We start from the raw sequence: 17,710 nt of genomic DNA, 5'->3' as shown, positions 1-17,710 counted from the left end.
CAAATGCACTCCATCCAGTCACTACTTGCACCAAACACACACATACACACGACATGAACATAAGCATGCACAGGCATGTACACACACGCACCCACACACACACTCGCATGCTCCATCCACCTGCACTACATACATCAAACACACACACATACATACACGCAGCACACGCACACACTGCCCGTGAAGTCTGCAGAGACGTCACACAGTTAGAATGATCAGATGCAGTTTTGTCAGCTTCAGGTCAGAATAAAAAAACAGAGGCAGTTTCAGGATTACAGCAGGTTCAAACTTTAGTTCAGTTCTGGGTTGGGTTCATCCTACTTTGAAAGTTGGCCTTGGTGGACTGTGATTGGACAGATATTCTGGCCAGCAGGGGGAAAAGAACAATTCAGTGTTTTGGTTTTGAGTTTGTTTTGTCTCAGGAGGGAACTTTGTCAACACAGGGATGCAGGGGAGTTAGCCAAACATAACTGCTTTATATTGAGTCAAGATAGGTGCTAGCATGAACACTGAACAGCTTATGCAGCAAATAGCATGTCCTGCATTTCAACACATGCAGAACATGAGCAGATTCTAACACGTTTGTTTCACATATGCATTCTGACCAAAAGGCAAATTATACAGGAATTTAAAGAATTTATAAGGAGGAAGAAAGTACAGAAATCACTATTTGGCTCAAATGCTAGTGGTCTATAAACATGAGTTTGCTCGAGCTTGGCTTCCTGAAGTCTATCTGTGAGAACATTTGTAACCACACATAATAAATATAAAAAATCTGAACAAAAGGCAAAACAAAGATTACCAAAAAAAGTCAACCATATCCTCACACGTTTGTAGAGATGCTACCCATCATCAACCCCCCCAACCCCCCCCCCCCACACACACACACACACACACAGTTACCATAGCAATAATATATTAGCTTTTTGTCAGATTGCATCTTTTTACCTTGCTTGTTGCAAATTTGTGAGATATTTACAGATATTTACAGAGTGGTGAAAACATTTCTCTTATGAAGCCATTCTGGATGTACATGACTGCCTCTTTCTTTGGCACAACACCAAAGTGTTGTTATACTACAGAAATATACCGTGTGATTACTGTTCTGTTATGATAACGGTTGTAATTCTACTAGATCATCAGTGAACTGTACCGAAGTATAAAATGCTGATGATTAAATGAGTTTTTAGATTAGATATGTTTGCTTGTCAGCTAAGACTCGGTGAAGAAAGGATTAATCACAGTGGGAAAACAGCAAAAATAAAGTGAAACATCGGTACTTCTCGTGCTACTGCGATCATTACATACCATTTTCTAACCAAAACTCCGCCCTTCTGCAGAAGCACATGACCTGCTTTGCACTCAGAAGGCTGAAGGAAAAAAAAGAGCACTTTGTATACACGCAAATATACATGGTCGAAATAAAATGTTGGAATTCTAAAAGGTTTCAGAGTTGCTTCATGCCTCTGCGCTGAACCCGCCAGGCCACTGTCTCTCCGGAGATGGGGAGGGACTTTGGAGCCCACACACGCCCATCCTCCAGCAGGGCGATCCAGTGTAGAGTATTTACGAGCATTTCTTTCATGTGCCATAATGACATGCTGTGAAGAGGGAGACCCCCCCTCCACATACAGAGAGCAACTGGTAAGAAAGCCTAGGGTTGCTCTATCACATAGAACCAAAGCACTGGATCCTACCTAAGACAAGATTTAAACAGTATATAAATGTACAATTTTGAGGTTACATCACCATGGTTGGGAAGCAACACATGGTGTACTTCAATGCATAGGGATCCTTTCTGTAGTCCATTAGAAAGAGAGCTAAAATATGCAGCGCTAGTGTTCTGGTCTCGTTTGTGCATCACGAGCAGCTCTCTGAACCTTTCCGGAATCCTGGGGTGGAGCCGAATTGGACCGGAACATTATCCCCGGGTGCAGAGGAAGCCGGAACACCCATGCAATCAAGCTGGGTTAGGTTAGCAGAGAGAGGTGTTGCAGTCAGGCAGGAGAAAGGCCTGTATACAGGGAGTGGACTTGCTTTTAAACCTAACACTGGGTTTGTTGGGTTACGTGCAGGTTCCCCTCTGATTTAAGTAGAACACTAGTTATATTTGAGAGTTGGGTCTGACCTCTAACTGCTTCAGGTGGAGCACAATGGACACTCCCCGTCTCTGTTTTGCAATAGTGGGCTGCGTGAGAGATGGGGTATAAGCCTCAAACAGATGGCACAGTAGGTTGGATTCGATTCCACTCAGGACAGCGAGTTCAGTCAGGACCAGAACCCAGGGCGCGCTCTGCGGGGCGAGTCTCTGGGTAGAATGGGATCTAATTTGAGGAGCTGGGTGCCGTCCCTGCACTGGCCCTCATCCTGTTGGTCCAGGAGACTGTCATTCACCCAAGGAGAGGACAGGGTTGGCTGTTCCATCGGAGTCGGCAGGACAGCCACACCCCCTCCAAACTCTACTGTGGATGGGGTTTCTGTGCTGGAGGGTGGAGCTGGGGAGTCACCCCATTGGGCCTCGCAGCGGGCTCGAGGAGAGGGGCGGGGCCTGGCGAGGAAGTCAAGTGTTTTGGGACGCTCTGGTTGGCAACGGCGGCGCGGGGTGGGCGGGAAGACGAGGTTGGGGTCAGGCAGTCGGGGCACTTCCATGGACTCTTCCCTCACAGGCCATGGACTCACTGCAGGAATTATCAACAGGGTCAGAGAAGACATAAAATTAGAGCACATCAATAACTCAGTATGATGTGAGAGCAAGTGACATTTCTCTCACTTTACATCTGTAAACTGCCATGTCATCATTTAAGAAACATAGAGTCCTTAAATTGAGTGGACAAATATGAACATAGTAGGCAAGGGAGCATGGTGTGGGGTAATAGAGGTTTGTAATGGGCAAGAAAATGTTTGAAGATGTTCTGGGAACATGGAATAGGCGTGAAAATTATTTATAATCTGCTGTGAATTAGCAGGTAAATTTGTACATTATATTTATTTGGTATTACATATCTTACGTGCAGAATTAAATACCTATATTATTGCACCAAATATTTGATACACAGTGCAAAAAACTAAATAGTTTTACACTTTTCTTTATACTGAACTGTATAAATTACAATTTGTTGTCACTTGATATGTAAACATATGATGTTTGTGTAAATGACCAGAAAAATGAATCTGACTTAAAAATTACGTTTTACAAAAAGTGAAATTATTTTCAATTTCATCGAAAACCCAAATTCATTCAAAATCTGATGCTAAAAGAAACCATATTAGATCTGCCATCAAGGAAAAAGTAAACTATTCTGCAGAATTCAGATTTCAACAATGCTCTGATACAAGTATTTATAGGAATGTACAGTGGAACTTACAATCTTTATTTAAATTGTTACAGTCATGAGAAACAACTGCTGTACATTCCAAGATGTAAACCTACTGTCAGGCACTGCTATAAAGAAAATACTTCAAGGTGATAATAATGTGTCAGTTTCATGACCTGTGTGCTCCTGCGTTGTTTTGGCAGCCAGTGGGTGGTGGTTGGGGTGGGTGTGGTTTGTCGGGCAGCGCTTCTTTATCGCCCCGTCAGAGGGTGTGCGATGCAAGGTGCGGGTGGTGCTGGGTGCCGAAGGCACATGCGTGGGCGTGAGCGACTGCCGTGGGTTGCGTTTGAAACTCTCCAGATGGGTGTTGACGAGCGGGTTGACGGGCGGCTCCAGCGGCGGCGGGGGCGGCGGTGGGCGGAGCACCAGGAGCTCCTCGCTGTCGGAGCGCAAGAGAGAGCGGGTGGAGTTACAGTCCGACACGGACGACAGCGATAGGAGGGTGAGGGAGGAGGGGAGGGGTGGCGGCCTCAAGGGGCTGTCCCGTTTGGACGCTTTCCGGGTGGGCGGGCTGGTGCTCTGCCTCTGCCCGCCCCCTCGATGAAAAAGCCCCTCCCAGCGTGGGCGGATGCTCTCCTCCACCCTGCTCACCTCCAGCAGGTTGCTGCCCAGCCCCACGACTGCCAGCACAGCACCACAGCCCAGCAGCACCAGCTCTGACCTTCGACTCCCGCCGGGGCTCCGCCTGGAGCAAATGGGGGAGGAGTCAGGGCCATGGCCAATTGCACTGCTCTCTGTGCCGTAACCGTCGGAAACAGACCCTTCTCTGTGGAAGGGGATGCAGAGGTAGGACAGGCTGGGCGAGTTGGGGGCCTCAGATGGATAACAGCAATCTTCATTTTCTACAAGGTAAGAAAGAGAGAGAAAGAAAATGATACAGAAAGCCAAAAGAGCGAAGAAGAGAGGGGGTCTAGGGAGAGAGAGAGAGAGAGAGAGAGAGAGAGAGAGAGGGAGTGGGAGAGAGAGAGAGAGAGAGGTACAGGGAGAACAGGATGAAGCAAGATGTTTCCGAGTGTTGCATCATCTCTCTTAGACCAGCTTGTCTGAGCGGCGTGTATGCTGGTTACAGGAGGCTTTAAAGCCGTGCTTATGCATTTAGCGGGGGAGGAGAGGCCCACAGCGAAGCCCATTAATATGACCCACTCCACCGGCTGAAGCTGAGAAAACCAATCAAACCAATCCTTTGCTCCTAGAAAAAAAATCAATGTAAACATAGACCCCTGATTGGCTGATGTGTCACTTAGCAACAGCAGAAGCAAGAAGCCCTGCCGTGCTTCCTTACCAATTGGAATGCAGCTGACAGCGTTCCTGTGGTAGGATTTGCGCATGCCCTGCTGGGCGGGGCCTTCACTGGGTGTGCCTGAATATGAGCGTGGGCGGAGCTTCTGGGGCTTCCCCATAGAGAGGGTGGGTGATGATAGGGGGTGGTAGGAAGGGGCACGGCAGGGGCGTTACCGGTCTCTGGGAGGCAGGGCACTCCGGGCACGGCAGGGCTGTGTCGGGGGGAGCGACGGAGGTTGGGAGCGCTGCAGGAACGCTGCCTACTTCCCTCCTTCGGAGTCGTTAAACTGAGGAGAGAAAGGGAGAGAGAGGGAGTAGTTCAGTAGCTAACACACATGACTGGAAACCAGAAGGTTGCTGGTTAAAGCCCCACCGTCCCCAAATCACCACTGCTGGGCCCATGAGCAAATCCCTTAACCCTCAGAAAGTTGCTAAAGTTGCAATTGGTCACAATTGTAAGTTGCTTTGGATAAAAGTGTCCGGGAAATGTTGTAATGTTATACGAGAAATAGAGAGAGGTTGAGACAGTGATGCATGTTTTTCTTTACTGTGAAAAAATGTTAAATGTATGTGACAAATTTACATTAAAAATACAAAACATAATAATACATATTTATTATATATTATTACATAATGATACAACCTAATATGAAAATGACAAATCTTTCTTGGAGCAGGGCACACATCAACCCTTGCTGCAAATTATGTAGCAACTTGCCACCACCTGAGAGACGGTAACATCCTTCCCTCTCTTCATTCCTACTCTCACACACACACACACAGACCAACTAAATGTTTACATAGTAAATAGTTACACTATATTGTTAATGTCCTATTGACTTGTTAAAGTTACTTTAAAACTGTTATTTGTTATTATGTGAGTTTTTAAAACTATTATTAATATTATTGGTGGTGGAAGTTATTATTAGTATTATGTGAAGTTAAATGTAAACATTTTCAGTGCTTTGGCAATACTATATTTTGTACAGTCATGCCAATAAAGCCATCTTGACTTGACTTTGGAGAGAAAGGAAGAAGGTCAAATTGGATAATACAGGAATGCCACTGTGTAGTGGAAATGGATCCTTTCCGGGAGGATGCTTGGGTCCTTATGGAATTCCAAGGTTTGTACCAATAGCTGAATGCTCTTTTTGGTTTATGTAAAAAAAAAAAATAAAAAAAAAAATATATATATATATATATATATATATATATATATATATATATATATATATCTATATATCTATCTATCTATCTATATATATATATATATATATATATATATATATATAAAAGACTTTTCATGGTTTTCTAGTTGGTCAATCAGATAGTGAGCATAGCAATAAAAGAGAGAGAGAGAGAGAGAGAGAGAGAGAGAGAGAGAGAGAGAGAGAGAAAGAGATGAAGAGAGACAGAGAAAAAGAAAAAAAGAGAAATATAACCTTATATAATTATTTTTGATATCAAAACACTAACTGGGTGATCCTACTTCTAGAAATGGATATGACTTTATCCATAAATTCATTCAGTCATTGCTCTGCTAGGTTCATGTGTTCATATAGTTACTTTAATAAACAGGACATGATCTAGGCAGACAAAAGTGATAACGGTCTTAAATTGTGATCTCAGAATGGTGTGAAAATAGTGGTGCTTGTATATATCAAAATATAAACACACACACACACACACCTTTCATCAGCGCTGTGTTCCCTGAGTGGTCCTGTTCCACGTGCTCTGCCCTTCTTGCGAGAACTCTTCCTTTCCTCCTCCTCGTCAAGCTGGAATGCGGCATTACGGCTCCAACCCTGACCTCTGACCCCAGGGGCCACTGAGATCATAGAAAAATAAATTATGCAGCCACTTTCATGTGTTTCCACACTACAGAACCATTCAGCAAAGACCCACTGTAAGCGACTGTGAATGATGAAGAACTACTGTGATCTCTCACACTGTATAGCACGGAGGCGGGGCAAAACAGGAGGGCTGGATGGAGGGGTGGAGCTACTGCCCAGCAGACTCCGCCTTCGGTCAAGATTTGGAGAGGCTTGCACCGTGATCTTATGCTGAAAATCTGACAGACAGACGTAAATGCGTACGTGCGCATGCCTACACAGACATGCACAAACATCAGAGTGAGAGACTCGTGGATCATCAGACAACGGTCCACCCATTCCCTCCGTCCCGCATTTCTCCGTACCCGAGGGTAGGCTGATGCGGTTGCCGTCCCGCAGCTTGAGTCTGCTCCGCCGGAACTTGCCGTGCCGGTGCTCCACCCGTGGTGTCTCCTGGTACAGCTGGTGGATGATGACATTGAGCTCCCGCTCCAGGATGTGGATCTCCCGCTCGGCCAGCTCCTGCTCGCGCCTCCGCAGCGCCTCCTCCTGACACTTCTGCTGAAGTGCAGCACGGCTGAGCTCCTCCTCCCATGACCTCAACTCCTGTGGGGGGGAGGGGGGGGTGTTACGATGAACACATAAATACATAATGGCAAGCCTAACAGACATGACATGCGCTACTCCTTGAGAGGTTTACATAGATTGATAAGTTAACAGGTCCAAAGGTGAACCGGGTTCCTGTAAAGCAGGAGACACATCCTGGACCAACCAGCTAAACTCCACTTGTCCCTGAATGACCGTGCATGCAGTCTCTGCATGTCCCTGAATGACCGTGCATGCAGTCTCTGCATCTCCCTGAATGACCGTGCATGCAGTCATCAGCGACCTCTGACCTTCTCTTTGGCCCTCAGCTGGTCAAACATTTCCTGGATCTCCAGCTTCCAGTCATCCTGCAGCGAGTGGAAAGACTCGGCGGGCATCTCAAAGAAGCCGGACTCCTCGATGGCGGTGAGCTGATCCAGGATGCCGGAGAAAGATGGCCGTGAGTGGGGCTCCGTGTTCCAGCAGTCTGCAAGAATGACAACCGCATCATTTTAATTTCGAACTTACCTTTGAAACTGGAGCACATGACTGATAACCACATATAATAAGTTGATTTTCAACATCCGTTTCCATCTGCAGTGCTGTGTCATCCTACAAGCGTCTCTTACCAAAGTCTTGTGGGTGAATACGCTAATCGTAGGGGAATAGTACCTACATACAGTAATAAACAGGTGGGTGTGTGTTTCGCTCGGTGCTAAGCGCAGCGGGGTGGCGACTTACCTTCCATGAGGTGGGTGAAAGGTTCGGGACACGTGGACGGGATCGGCAATGCCAGCTTATTCATGGCCACTCCGTATGCCACTGCCAGGGCATCGATGCCACGGAATGGCACCTCACCTGTTAACAACTCCCACAAGAGCACCCCGTAACTACAGGAGTGGGAATGTGGGTGTATGGGGGTGGGGGGGAGGAGCGTGAGACATAGAGTGGGAAAGAGTGTGATTCATAAAGACCTTGGGTAAAATATTCAGGTATATTCTATTTGATTATTAGAGTATAAGTGTGACGAATCGCTGGGGGACGGACTACTGGAGACACTAAAACCTTTTTCTCTGTCGTGTTTTCCAGATAGACCTTACAGAAAAATGACACAATGAAATCTCTCAGCAGTACATGTGCATGACACAATCTGTTGTAAAATCATCATGTGTAAAAGTAGGAGGAAGTCACAAAGAGTGACTTACAATGTATGGTGAAATATTCAACATTTACATTTGACTACTGACATGTCCAATGATAAAGCTGTCATAGCTATAATAGTTTCAATTAGCTTCTGTAGATTTTAGCTAGAGGAAAAACACACACACACACACACACACACACACGACAAAGCACTTCCTATATCTCCCGCTCTTAAAACATGTCTGTGCAATCCCTGTCTAGAGTGTTGAAAGCCCTGCACTTAGAAATAACTGAGTGCCACTTCAAAGAGATCAGACCAGAGAGAAGAAGGGCAGATCCTGACTGGGAACTGATGACCTCAATTGCCAGTCATGTTGGTAAAGACAGAATTACAGCATTGGAAAGGAAATAAATCCATTCCATTACTATTCTTTTACACAGTAAAATCACAGTTTACCTCAGTACTATTTTAGGTATGATAACACTTGGGAATTAAGAAGGTTCAAAGGTCAGCAAGACAAATTGACCAGTCAAATGATCAGTCATATTGGAACTTCAATGCTGCTCCAGGTGATTTGTTTCCTAGCAAATACACCGGTTTTGTAGTCAGAGCTAGAGAAAATAGTCAGCGCTCCAAGCACACACTTGCGTGTGCACATGCATGTGCTTACCTCCAGACATCGCTGCCCTTGGAGAAGGTGGAGGAGCGAATGACCTCCGGCGCCATCCACGCGTACGTGCCTGCCGCACTCATCTTAGTGGTTCGGTGCCACTCTCTCGCCAAGCCAAAATCCGTGATCTTGAGAGTCTTATTACTCAAATCCTCATTCTCTACCCGCTGCAGAATCAGGACTAGGGCATGGTGATAGTGATGACGATGACGATGATGATTACAGGGTTTCGGGTGACGATTATTTAACGGAGATGTGATGTGGGTTCGTTTGGATTTGGTGTGAGGACAGGGTGGTGTTTGAAATGGATGGCATTGAATGGGGCAGATTTTGGCGTTTAAAATGATATGGCATCAGAAAGAATATAATAAAGGTCAGAGTTTTTAGAGAGACAAAATAACCGGACAATGAGCATTTAAGGAATGAGGAATGAAAACGAACGAAGATGAAGATATGGACAAACAGAACAAGAAAGGAAAAGAAAGAGCCTGTTAGAGGTTGTCTCATCGTAAGCAGCGTTTAGAGAGGTCTGTATATATGGATCTGGTAAACACCGGGAAAAAAAAACTATAGCGGATATAGAATTGCCTCATGGCAGAGAATGAGAGCAGCTAAGGTATAACCTCATGTAGCAAGGGGCACCCCACCCACACAAAGTCCACTCACAGCAGGCCAAAAACGGAAGTCAGGCAGACTTAACACATCAACATATCAGCAAATAGCATGCAAGGTCTTCAGCTAATGATGCCTTTCTGGCCAATGAGAAATGAGGGCCCGTTCTTATCAGCCAACAGGGGCCAAGGGAGTGAAGGTAAGAGCAAATCCTTAGTAATGAGCTTGGGGTTTAAGGGATCTGACAGGGCAATTATTCTGCAAGATACAGGATTAAAGTTCCCTGTATGCAAGCACACACACACACACACACACACACACAGAAAAATACACACCGTGCATACTAAAAAAAACATCTTGTTTTCCACTACTGTGCTAAAGGAAAACATTCTGCTCAGACAACAGACAACATACACACAGACAATACAGCCACACCGCATAGTCATAAGCAAAACTGCACTTACTGTTGCTGGATTTGAGGTCTCTGTGTATGATGGGAACGATAGCCTGACAGTGGAGGTAGTGCATGGCACGGGCGATCTGCACAGCCCAGTCCACCAGTGTGTGCGGAGGGATACGCTTCCCTGCCAGCGCCCGGTTCAGCGGCCCTCCCCGGGCGTACTCCATCACCAGGCACAGGTTGGGCTCGCGCAGGCACACGCCCAGAAGTGCCATGATGTTGGGGTGGCACAGCATGGCGAAGAGCTTGGCCTCCTGCCGCACGCTCTCTAGGGTCTGCGCCGCGTCCTCGTCCGGGTCACGGCGGGCTGCCTTCACCGCGACCTCCAGCCCCTGCCACACGGCCCGGTAGACCTTCCCGAAGCCACCCACACCGATCATCTCCTCCAGAACGAGCTCGCCAAAGTCAATCTCCAGCACTAGCAAAAGAAGGAAGACTTTTAAAAAAAGACTTTAGCCTTCACGTATCACCAGGTATAAAGGTTGTTGATATTTTTTAAATGGAAGGGTCACCTCTTGGGGGGATTAGGGTTATGCTCACCTGATTCTGCACCAACTCAAGCCTTATTGGCTTCAAGTAGCAGGATGTGCTATAAGGGCTGCTGACAGTCTGAGAGGATCAAACACATCCTGATTCAACCTAGTGAGCAGTCATAGGAGGCTACTGCCATTATAGACGTTAGGTTTCACTTTGATACAAACTGGACACATTTGGCTGTGGAATTGATAAGGGGAGAATGCTTTAATGAGGAAGACAGCGAAGAAGGATGAGAGAACGGGAGCCCAGCACACGAAAAAAACTTTTATTCAACAGATTTGTATATGTCCTGTCTCTGACACCTAAGGAACTGGCCAAAGGGTGTCTTCCAATACTTGAGTTTCAGTATCAGATCTGAAATCCTTTAGTTAAGCTGCAGTGCCTCTAATTTGAGAGATGTGATCTGCAGCGAAGAAGTAGAGAGAGTGACGTCAGATGTAGCATTGGGTGGAGTAGCCTGTTACCCTAATTAATGTTTCAGCTGGGAGAAACCTCAGGATATAAATCTAGACCAGCAGCTACCCCACAAGGACGTAGACAAGGAGCACAGGCAAGCAGCATGCGTGGGAATGAACGTGGGAGCAAGTGGAGTCTCAAAGCCTCACGCCGTAGATGAGGCTTGCACACACATGTGGATACGTGCGCCCTTCACATGGGCCAAGGCCCCAGACACTGATGGGGCTGTCAAAAAGACTGAAGTGCATGGACACCATGTGATGGAGCTGAACTACAGAGCTCTGCAACAGTTAAACTGTCTCACATAGAGGGAGCCAGTAAGGAGGTTTCAGTGAGACTGGTACTGGTAGTTTTTGGACCACCTACTGGTAGTCCTGGGACTGCCTACGGATAGTCCTGAGACCACCTACTGCTAGTCCTGGGAATAAAGGGAGTTTGTCCTGACAGCCTAAGAATCCCACACCTGGAGTAGTCCCCCAAGTCTGAAGCCTTTAGCAGCATACACACACATACACACATATACACATGCACATGCACACAGACACAAATGCAAGCAGCACACACACACACACACACACACACACACACACACACACACACACTTTAGGGAGAGTTTTGAGTTGGGAGCAGGAAGGATGTAATGTGTGATACAGTGTCTGTTGGCTGACTGCAGCACATGGCCTTAGAGGAACAACAGTGAAACCTGCACACGTCACCCGATTCCACAGAGCTGCTGTAAATGGAGATAAATCAATACTCTGGCGAGCGCGCTACGTTTGATACGTTTGTGTGCTTCAACAGATTTGCGGGAAAGAAGCTTTTCTGGTCCGCCAGATCTCTCTCAGATCTACACCACTCCCGAAACCTCACTACTCGGACCGACCTTGTGACAGTTCTCGAAAAAGCAGGGAACAATGTGATGAACTGTACGTTTACAAAACACACTACTTAGAAGAGATGAATGGTTCTGTCTAGTCTACTGAGTTCTCGCTTCACAACAAACAAAGGGCGTGCAACCGAGCGCCTTGCTGGCTAGGGTATCAGTTGAGTTTTTGTGTTACCACTGCAGTAGCGCGCGGAGAAGGGCCATATCGAAACAATCCATGTCCCCTCTGAGAGAGGCGGGGCGCATGTCGATTAAGCAGGGCAAACGATACACATGGGCTCTTAGGCCGCCGAGGAGCGTGCACGAGCAATGTCTCGGTGTATGATGACGCGCGAGATCGAGAATGTCTAATGCTTTGTCTCAGACAGTGATGAAATGAACACAAATAGCAACCGCGACTGTCCGAGCCTCAGTACTTACGGTGCAGCTGAGCTACGGAGTAGTCCTTATCTGGTGTGTTCTGGATCTTCTCTGAGATGCCATTACCGCTGCTAACGTAGTTACTGGGGAAAATACCGACACGGTCTTCGATCATTCCCGTCCACCATCCCTCGTCTCCTGACACCAGCGAGTCTTTGGACAGGACTTCCACCCGGTCGCCCTTCCGAAGACTCAGCTCGTCCTCAGAGTTCGCATCGTAGTCGAACACAGCCGTCCAGAAGCCGGCCGTAGCAGATCCCATGGGGGCCGCCGCAAAGCAGTCCAGGGGGTTGAGAGTCCCGGACCAGGCGGCAGGCTCCGAGTCTGCATCCAGCCCTTGTCTCTCGGCATCGTGGCCCCTGCGGTCTGGGCTGCTGTTAAAGGGGGTACCGAAGGCATCCATGAGTCAGATCCATAGGGGCGAGCCGGCTTTTCTCAGCCCCGCTGCTAGCAGGTTGGACTGGCGGTCACATGCCGCAGAGCGCCAGTCGGGACGCAAAAGCCGCAGCTGGCGGATCCGAACTAGCATAAGTGGTGGCTAATCCGAGGGCAGACTTGCTTCACAGCGCCTCAGACCCTCCGCACACTTCATGCTTTCACCATCGCATCGTGAAATCCCGTAAAAAGAACATCCGGTGCTAAAGATTTAGCACTTTCAGCTTTTTTTCGGCTACAACATTGTCCTGCATGTGCACCCACCCAGCAAGTGATTCAAGTGGTTGAACGTGTTAACCGGCTGCCGTTGCTGCAATCCTATAGGCGCAGCGAGGTATCAGTCAAAATCCGTCTCACCTTTTTATAGAATCCAGCCATTATACCTCACACTGCAAACGTCTGTGCCTCCGTTCAGCACCACGGGACTGGACAGCGCACATGCGGGCGGAACTGGAGATTTTTTGCAATAATGGTGAAGTGCTGTAAATAGCTTTTCGCTGCACTTAACAAAACACAAGACTTTTTGAAGATCGCAAGAGTGACTTAGACAGTAGCCTAGAATTGTTTAACATTTCTTATAGGAAAATTAATCGCTATAAATTCAACGGATTGTAAAGTACTTTAGTAAATCAACCAGATAAAGACTCACCATCACTGAACACAAATTATTTGAGAGCTTTTTCAAATATGTTTCTTTATTTTTCTGTTGACAAAAAGAATTCAGAACAAATAAATAAACTGACATAAATTAATTAAATTATGGTAAATGCCATGCATAATTCCCTGAAATAAAAATACCGTTTTGAGTATGAAGAGTAAAAAACAAAAGAACAGATGAACTAACATCTATCCACCTGGTTCACATCTGTGCGAAGGACGTTGAGAGTGACGTGTGTGCGTGCGCCCAATGGCCGAGCACTTCGGCAGATTTGTAGCCAACACTTACATGATCTCGATTTAATCTTTCAAGTCCTCAACAATACCCAAAGCGACAAAGCGCTATCTGAAGCTTCAATCAGTATGTTTTGGAACTAAACAGCATTTTCTTACTCCATTTATCCATATTAATAAAACACTGGAGATCTTAAATGAATGGCCATCTACATTGAAGAAATAATGTGCCGTTTTCTGTAAAATGTTTAATCTGTTAAAAAAAACACCTAAAACGTCATACAGCAACCTTAACAGTCAAAAATGTTTCCTATTCCTAAATGTACTGATTGTAACTTTACGATCCCCTATAGAAAACCACTACTTTTTTTTCTGATATTATAACAACTTTGGAGCCGGAAGTAGATCTGAGTTATTATCTCAGTTACGATCGTGTCCTCCGGTTTGAGCGAGGCAGGTGTGTTTCAGATACAAACCGATACAAGTAATTTCTAGAAAGGTGGGATTTACCAGTTGAGATCTGTTGAGGCAAGAGCACATCGGGAATTGGACAAACCGGGACGACCCGACACACTAGGTTACCAGTTTGTTTCCTGGACACTGATAAAGCCTGAACTTACTTGTGTCCTAATTCAAGGTAAGATCATGGTACATCGATCCAGGACTAGCAATAATTCATGTCTGTAAAAGCCATATTTGTGCAGCGGTTTTCCCGTTTTTTTTCAACGGTTTACTTCCAATTTTTGTGAAGTCTGTTGTATATCATTTATTTACTTGCTTGCACTGACGGATGGCGGAGCAAAGAACATCTATGTAAATATGGAGCCGATCATTTCAAACATTGCTGGCTGACTTCACATCCGAGGAAACACGCAGAGCTCACATCCAGCTCCGTCTCAACACTCGGTGGTCAGACTACGAGTGATTCACAATGACTCTCCATGAAAAAAACAAACAACCCAGAACGATTCTTCACAATAGGCTCAATAAATATATCCGCTTGGCGTAGCGCAAGGCTATTCGCACCCAAAATCGCCATCTTCATCCTCGGGGCTGAGCTCGACACTGTTAGAAAAGGACGGCAGGAGCGCACGAGCCGCCCGGAGAAGGCCAGCAATGTCCCCCGCGCGCACCTTCTTGTGCTTTGCCAACCCACTCAAGAGTCCCAGCGCCCGCGTGGGTCACCTGGACACGCGTGAATACACGCGACCATAAGGAAACACAAACTACAATGTGAATCACTGAAAACGCCATGAAATGTAAACAGCGAAGATATATATTTTATATTCGATTTCTGATTCGCTTTCACCACGCACCGACCTCACGTGGTCCACGACAGCTGAGTCTAAATATTAAAACCCTTAACAGTGTGCAGAACGACCGTAGGCAACTTTCACTCACACGGGTCAAAAACGTCTGAGAAGAGAATACGAAGCAGCTCACTGGAAGCAAATCAAGTGTCAGAAAGTGAACATTGTATAAAAATATACAATAGTGATATTTCTCTTAATCATAAAGATGTCCACCGGGTCAATGTATGTTTTTTTTGTTTTGTTTGTTTGTTTTTGAACAAAGTCTGTTAATTAAATGTGCATAACATGTATATGTGTGTGTAGATAATGGGAAGGTTTGGTTACGGCACAGACATTCTTGCATTACACGCACACCAAGGAGAAGGACAGAGGAGAAAGAGTGAAGGGACAGAGAGAGAGAGAGAGAGAGAGAGAGAGAGAGAGAGAGAGAGCGAGTGAGAGAGACAGAGGGAGAGAGAGAGGGAGGGAGAGAGAGGACCAAAAGGCAGGAGATATCCACAGAGGAAAACAATGTGACAAAGCCAGTCACATTGTTCTAAATGTAGTCGTTTTAGAACTTCATTTCGTTAAGCTGTTCAGCAGACGTCAACTGCTCACGTTATTCCCCCAAAGTGTGTTTTAACGCTGTATGAGTATCTATTTATAAAAACAAATAAACAACTGAAAAACTAGACAGTTTTATGATTTGCTAAAGTGAACCAATAAGAGTGGCCAATTGTAACATAAAAACTCAAAAAGGCATCGAGGCAGTTTGTGTGTGTGCATGTGTGTGTATTCTGTAAAATGCAGATTCTACATGAAGCTGGCATAATAAAAATGATTTTTAAAAGATCAAGTCACCAAACTGCAGCATTGCGGTGTGTGTGTCGTGTGTGTGCTTGTGTGTGTGTTCTCCTTTCTAAATGATATTTGTATGCAGGCTGTGTTTTAGAGGGGAAGCATGTCTGGAACACCTAAAGAACACACACAGACACACATACACACACACACACAAAATATTTCTTTATGAGTGTACTTGACATAGCGTAGGCAGGAGCTTGTCCTGGTGGCCCAGAGAGTCACTGCAGCTTCATGTCCACAGTCTGCTTTTTGGTTTTTGCCCTCTCTACCACCATTTCTTATTGGCTAATCAAATATCCAATCAGTGCTACAGATATGGCAAAGACCTCATCTATGCAACAAATCAGCAGTTGGCAGCGACATTATAAAAGCCAAGTAGGCACAGAAAGTCTCCAGTTCACTTCAGTTGTTTGAGATTCAGCTGAACCACTGCAGTGTCTATGTGTTCCTACAGAGTTGCACGGTACCAGCATAGGTGGGACGTGTGAACACTTGTCACACTGCCTAACCTAGACTTCTCCCACTTGCCAAAGCTCTCAGAAAAACATGGTTGGCTTCCCCCTGCGTTCCACAGCCATCTGGAACAGCCCCGGATTTCCAAGACTGCATCCCAAACTCTGTTGTATTGGAAGCTACAACATCCAGAGTGTAGAATTAGCCAAATTCATACAAATTACTCTCACACACTAGAAGACAGCAGGCGTACAGAGCTGAACCAGATCGCCTGCGCGGACACAGCGGCGCTCGTTAACGTGTTCTTAGAGGGAAACGAGAAATCCAAGTAAAAAGAAATAACACGAACCCAACAGCAGTAGCAAAGAATCATGGATGACAGCTGGCTTGATCCATAGCGCCCTCTTTCTGAATCTGGCTTGCCCCTTCCTACCTTCTACCTGCCCTGGTTTGACTCTGCCCAGGCTCAGAGATGGGTATGGGGCATAGGGAGTGGGGCACGATGTGCCAGGCTGTGGAACATGTGGACCAGGGCAGCTATGGGTCCGAGGGCTGAGCACCCCCCACCAACCAGCTCTGCTGAAATGTTTTACTGGTTCTCTGCTCCCTTTTCTGAATGTGCCCCCTCTCGCTTCTCCTCGTCTAGCATAATCTGTGTCTCTTTGTTGCTCTTCTGTGCCATTGCTTGAGACACTGTGTGTGTGTGTGTGTGTGTGTGTGTGTGTGCACACACGCATGAGTGTGTGTGTGTTTATGTGCTATGAACTTGTGAGTTCTAGCAAATGAAGCAAACAAAAAGAAACAACACGAGTCCACCCAATTGTCACTCAATAACAGATTACCAGTAATTATATATTTCTTTTTTCTGATGAAATAGTTTTCATATCCTTTAAAGTAGATCAGAAAATAGTTCTTTGCTCGCTCTTTTTTGTAGTTTTTTTCTTGTCTTTTTTTTTCCCCAAAATACTTCATTAGAAAAGAGTCATTCTCAGCAGGTGGTGAGAAAAATAGAGACTCTGAAAAGCTCAGACTCCAGCTTAAGACCGCCGCCCTCTACAAGTGTCCCGATTTCACACGACTTCCCTTGGTGTGGGAAAGGGAAGGAAGAAACCGAGAGATAGCGAGAGAGAGAGAGAGAGAGAGAGAAGGAGAGAGACTGAGCGCTTTCAGACGGGGTTGGAGAGATGAGCGCTCCTCCTTGGGCTGGTCCTTCTTTCCGTAGGCTTCCACCTTTCCCCTGATCACGAGCAGGTCCCTACCCAGGCCAGGAGGGACGCGAAAGCTTAATATCCTGGGTGCCGACTGTGTGACAGTCTGATGCACGCCCCTGATGAAACCGTGTACGTGTCTAAAGTGGAGCAACAGACAACTGGCGAGGGAGAAGATACAGGGACTTCCCTCGCTCTCCTGCTCTTTTGTGCCCACCCTTTCTTTCGTTTTCCCTCTTCCCCCGTCCCCCGGCCTCTCCCTCTCCGACCCTCCCCCCACGCTGTCTGCCCCCACCCGCCCCCCCACCCCCCA

The 17,710-nt window shown here is 46.4% G+C and overlaps 1 protein-coding gene across 1 annotated transcript; it reads right to left on the bottom strand.

The window, feature by feature from the left end:
* Positions 1-898: 898 nt before the first annotated feature.
* map3k9 (mitogen-activated protein kinase kinase kinase 9) lies at positions 899-17,669 on the bottom strand. The gene is made up of 11 exons (XM_027005778.2): positions 12,258-17,669; positions 9,963-10,376; positions 8,887-9,067; positions 7,814-7,962; positions 7,384-7,559; positions 6,853-7,093; positions 6,604-6,726; positions 6,345-6,483; positions 4,830-4,942; positions 3,491-4,216; positions 899-2,678 (listed from the first exon to the last, which is right to left on the bottom strand). The coding sequence occupies exons 1-11, from the start codon at positions 12,658-12,660 to the stop codon at positions 2,269-2,271; spliced, it is 3,075 nt and encodes a 1,024-aa protein (XP_026861579.2). The 5' UTR covers positions 12,661-17,669; the 3' UTR covers positions 899-2,268.
* Positions 17,670-17,710: the final 41 nt, after the last annotated feature.

Source organism: Electrophorus electricus, chromosome 11, assembly GCF_013358815.1.
Source record: "Electrophorus electricus isolate fEleEle1 chromosome 11, fEleEle1.pri, whole genome shotgun sequence".
Taxonomy (NCBI): Eukaryota; Metazoa; Chordata; class Actinopteri; order Gymnotiformes; family Gymnotidae; genus Electrophorus; species Electrophorus electricus.
This window is presented reverse-complemented; position numbering and strand designations above follow the sequence as displayed.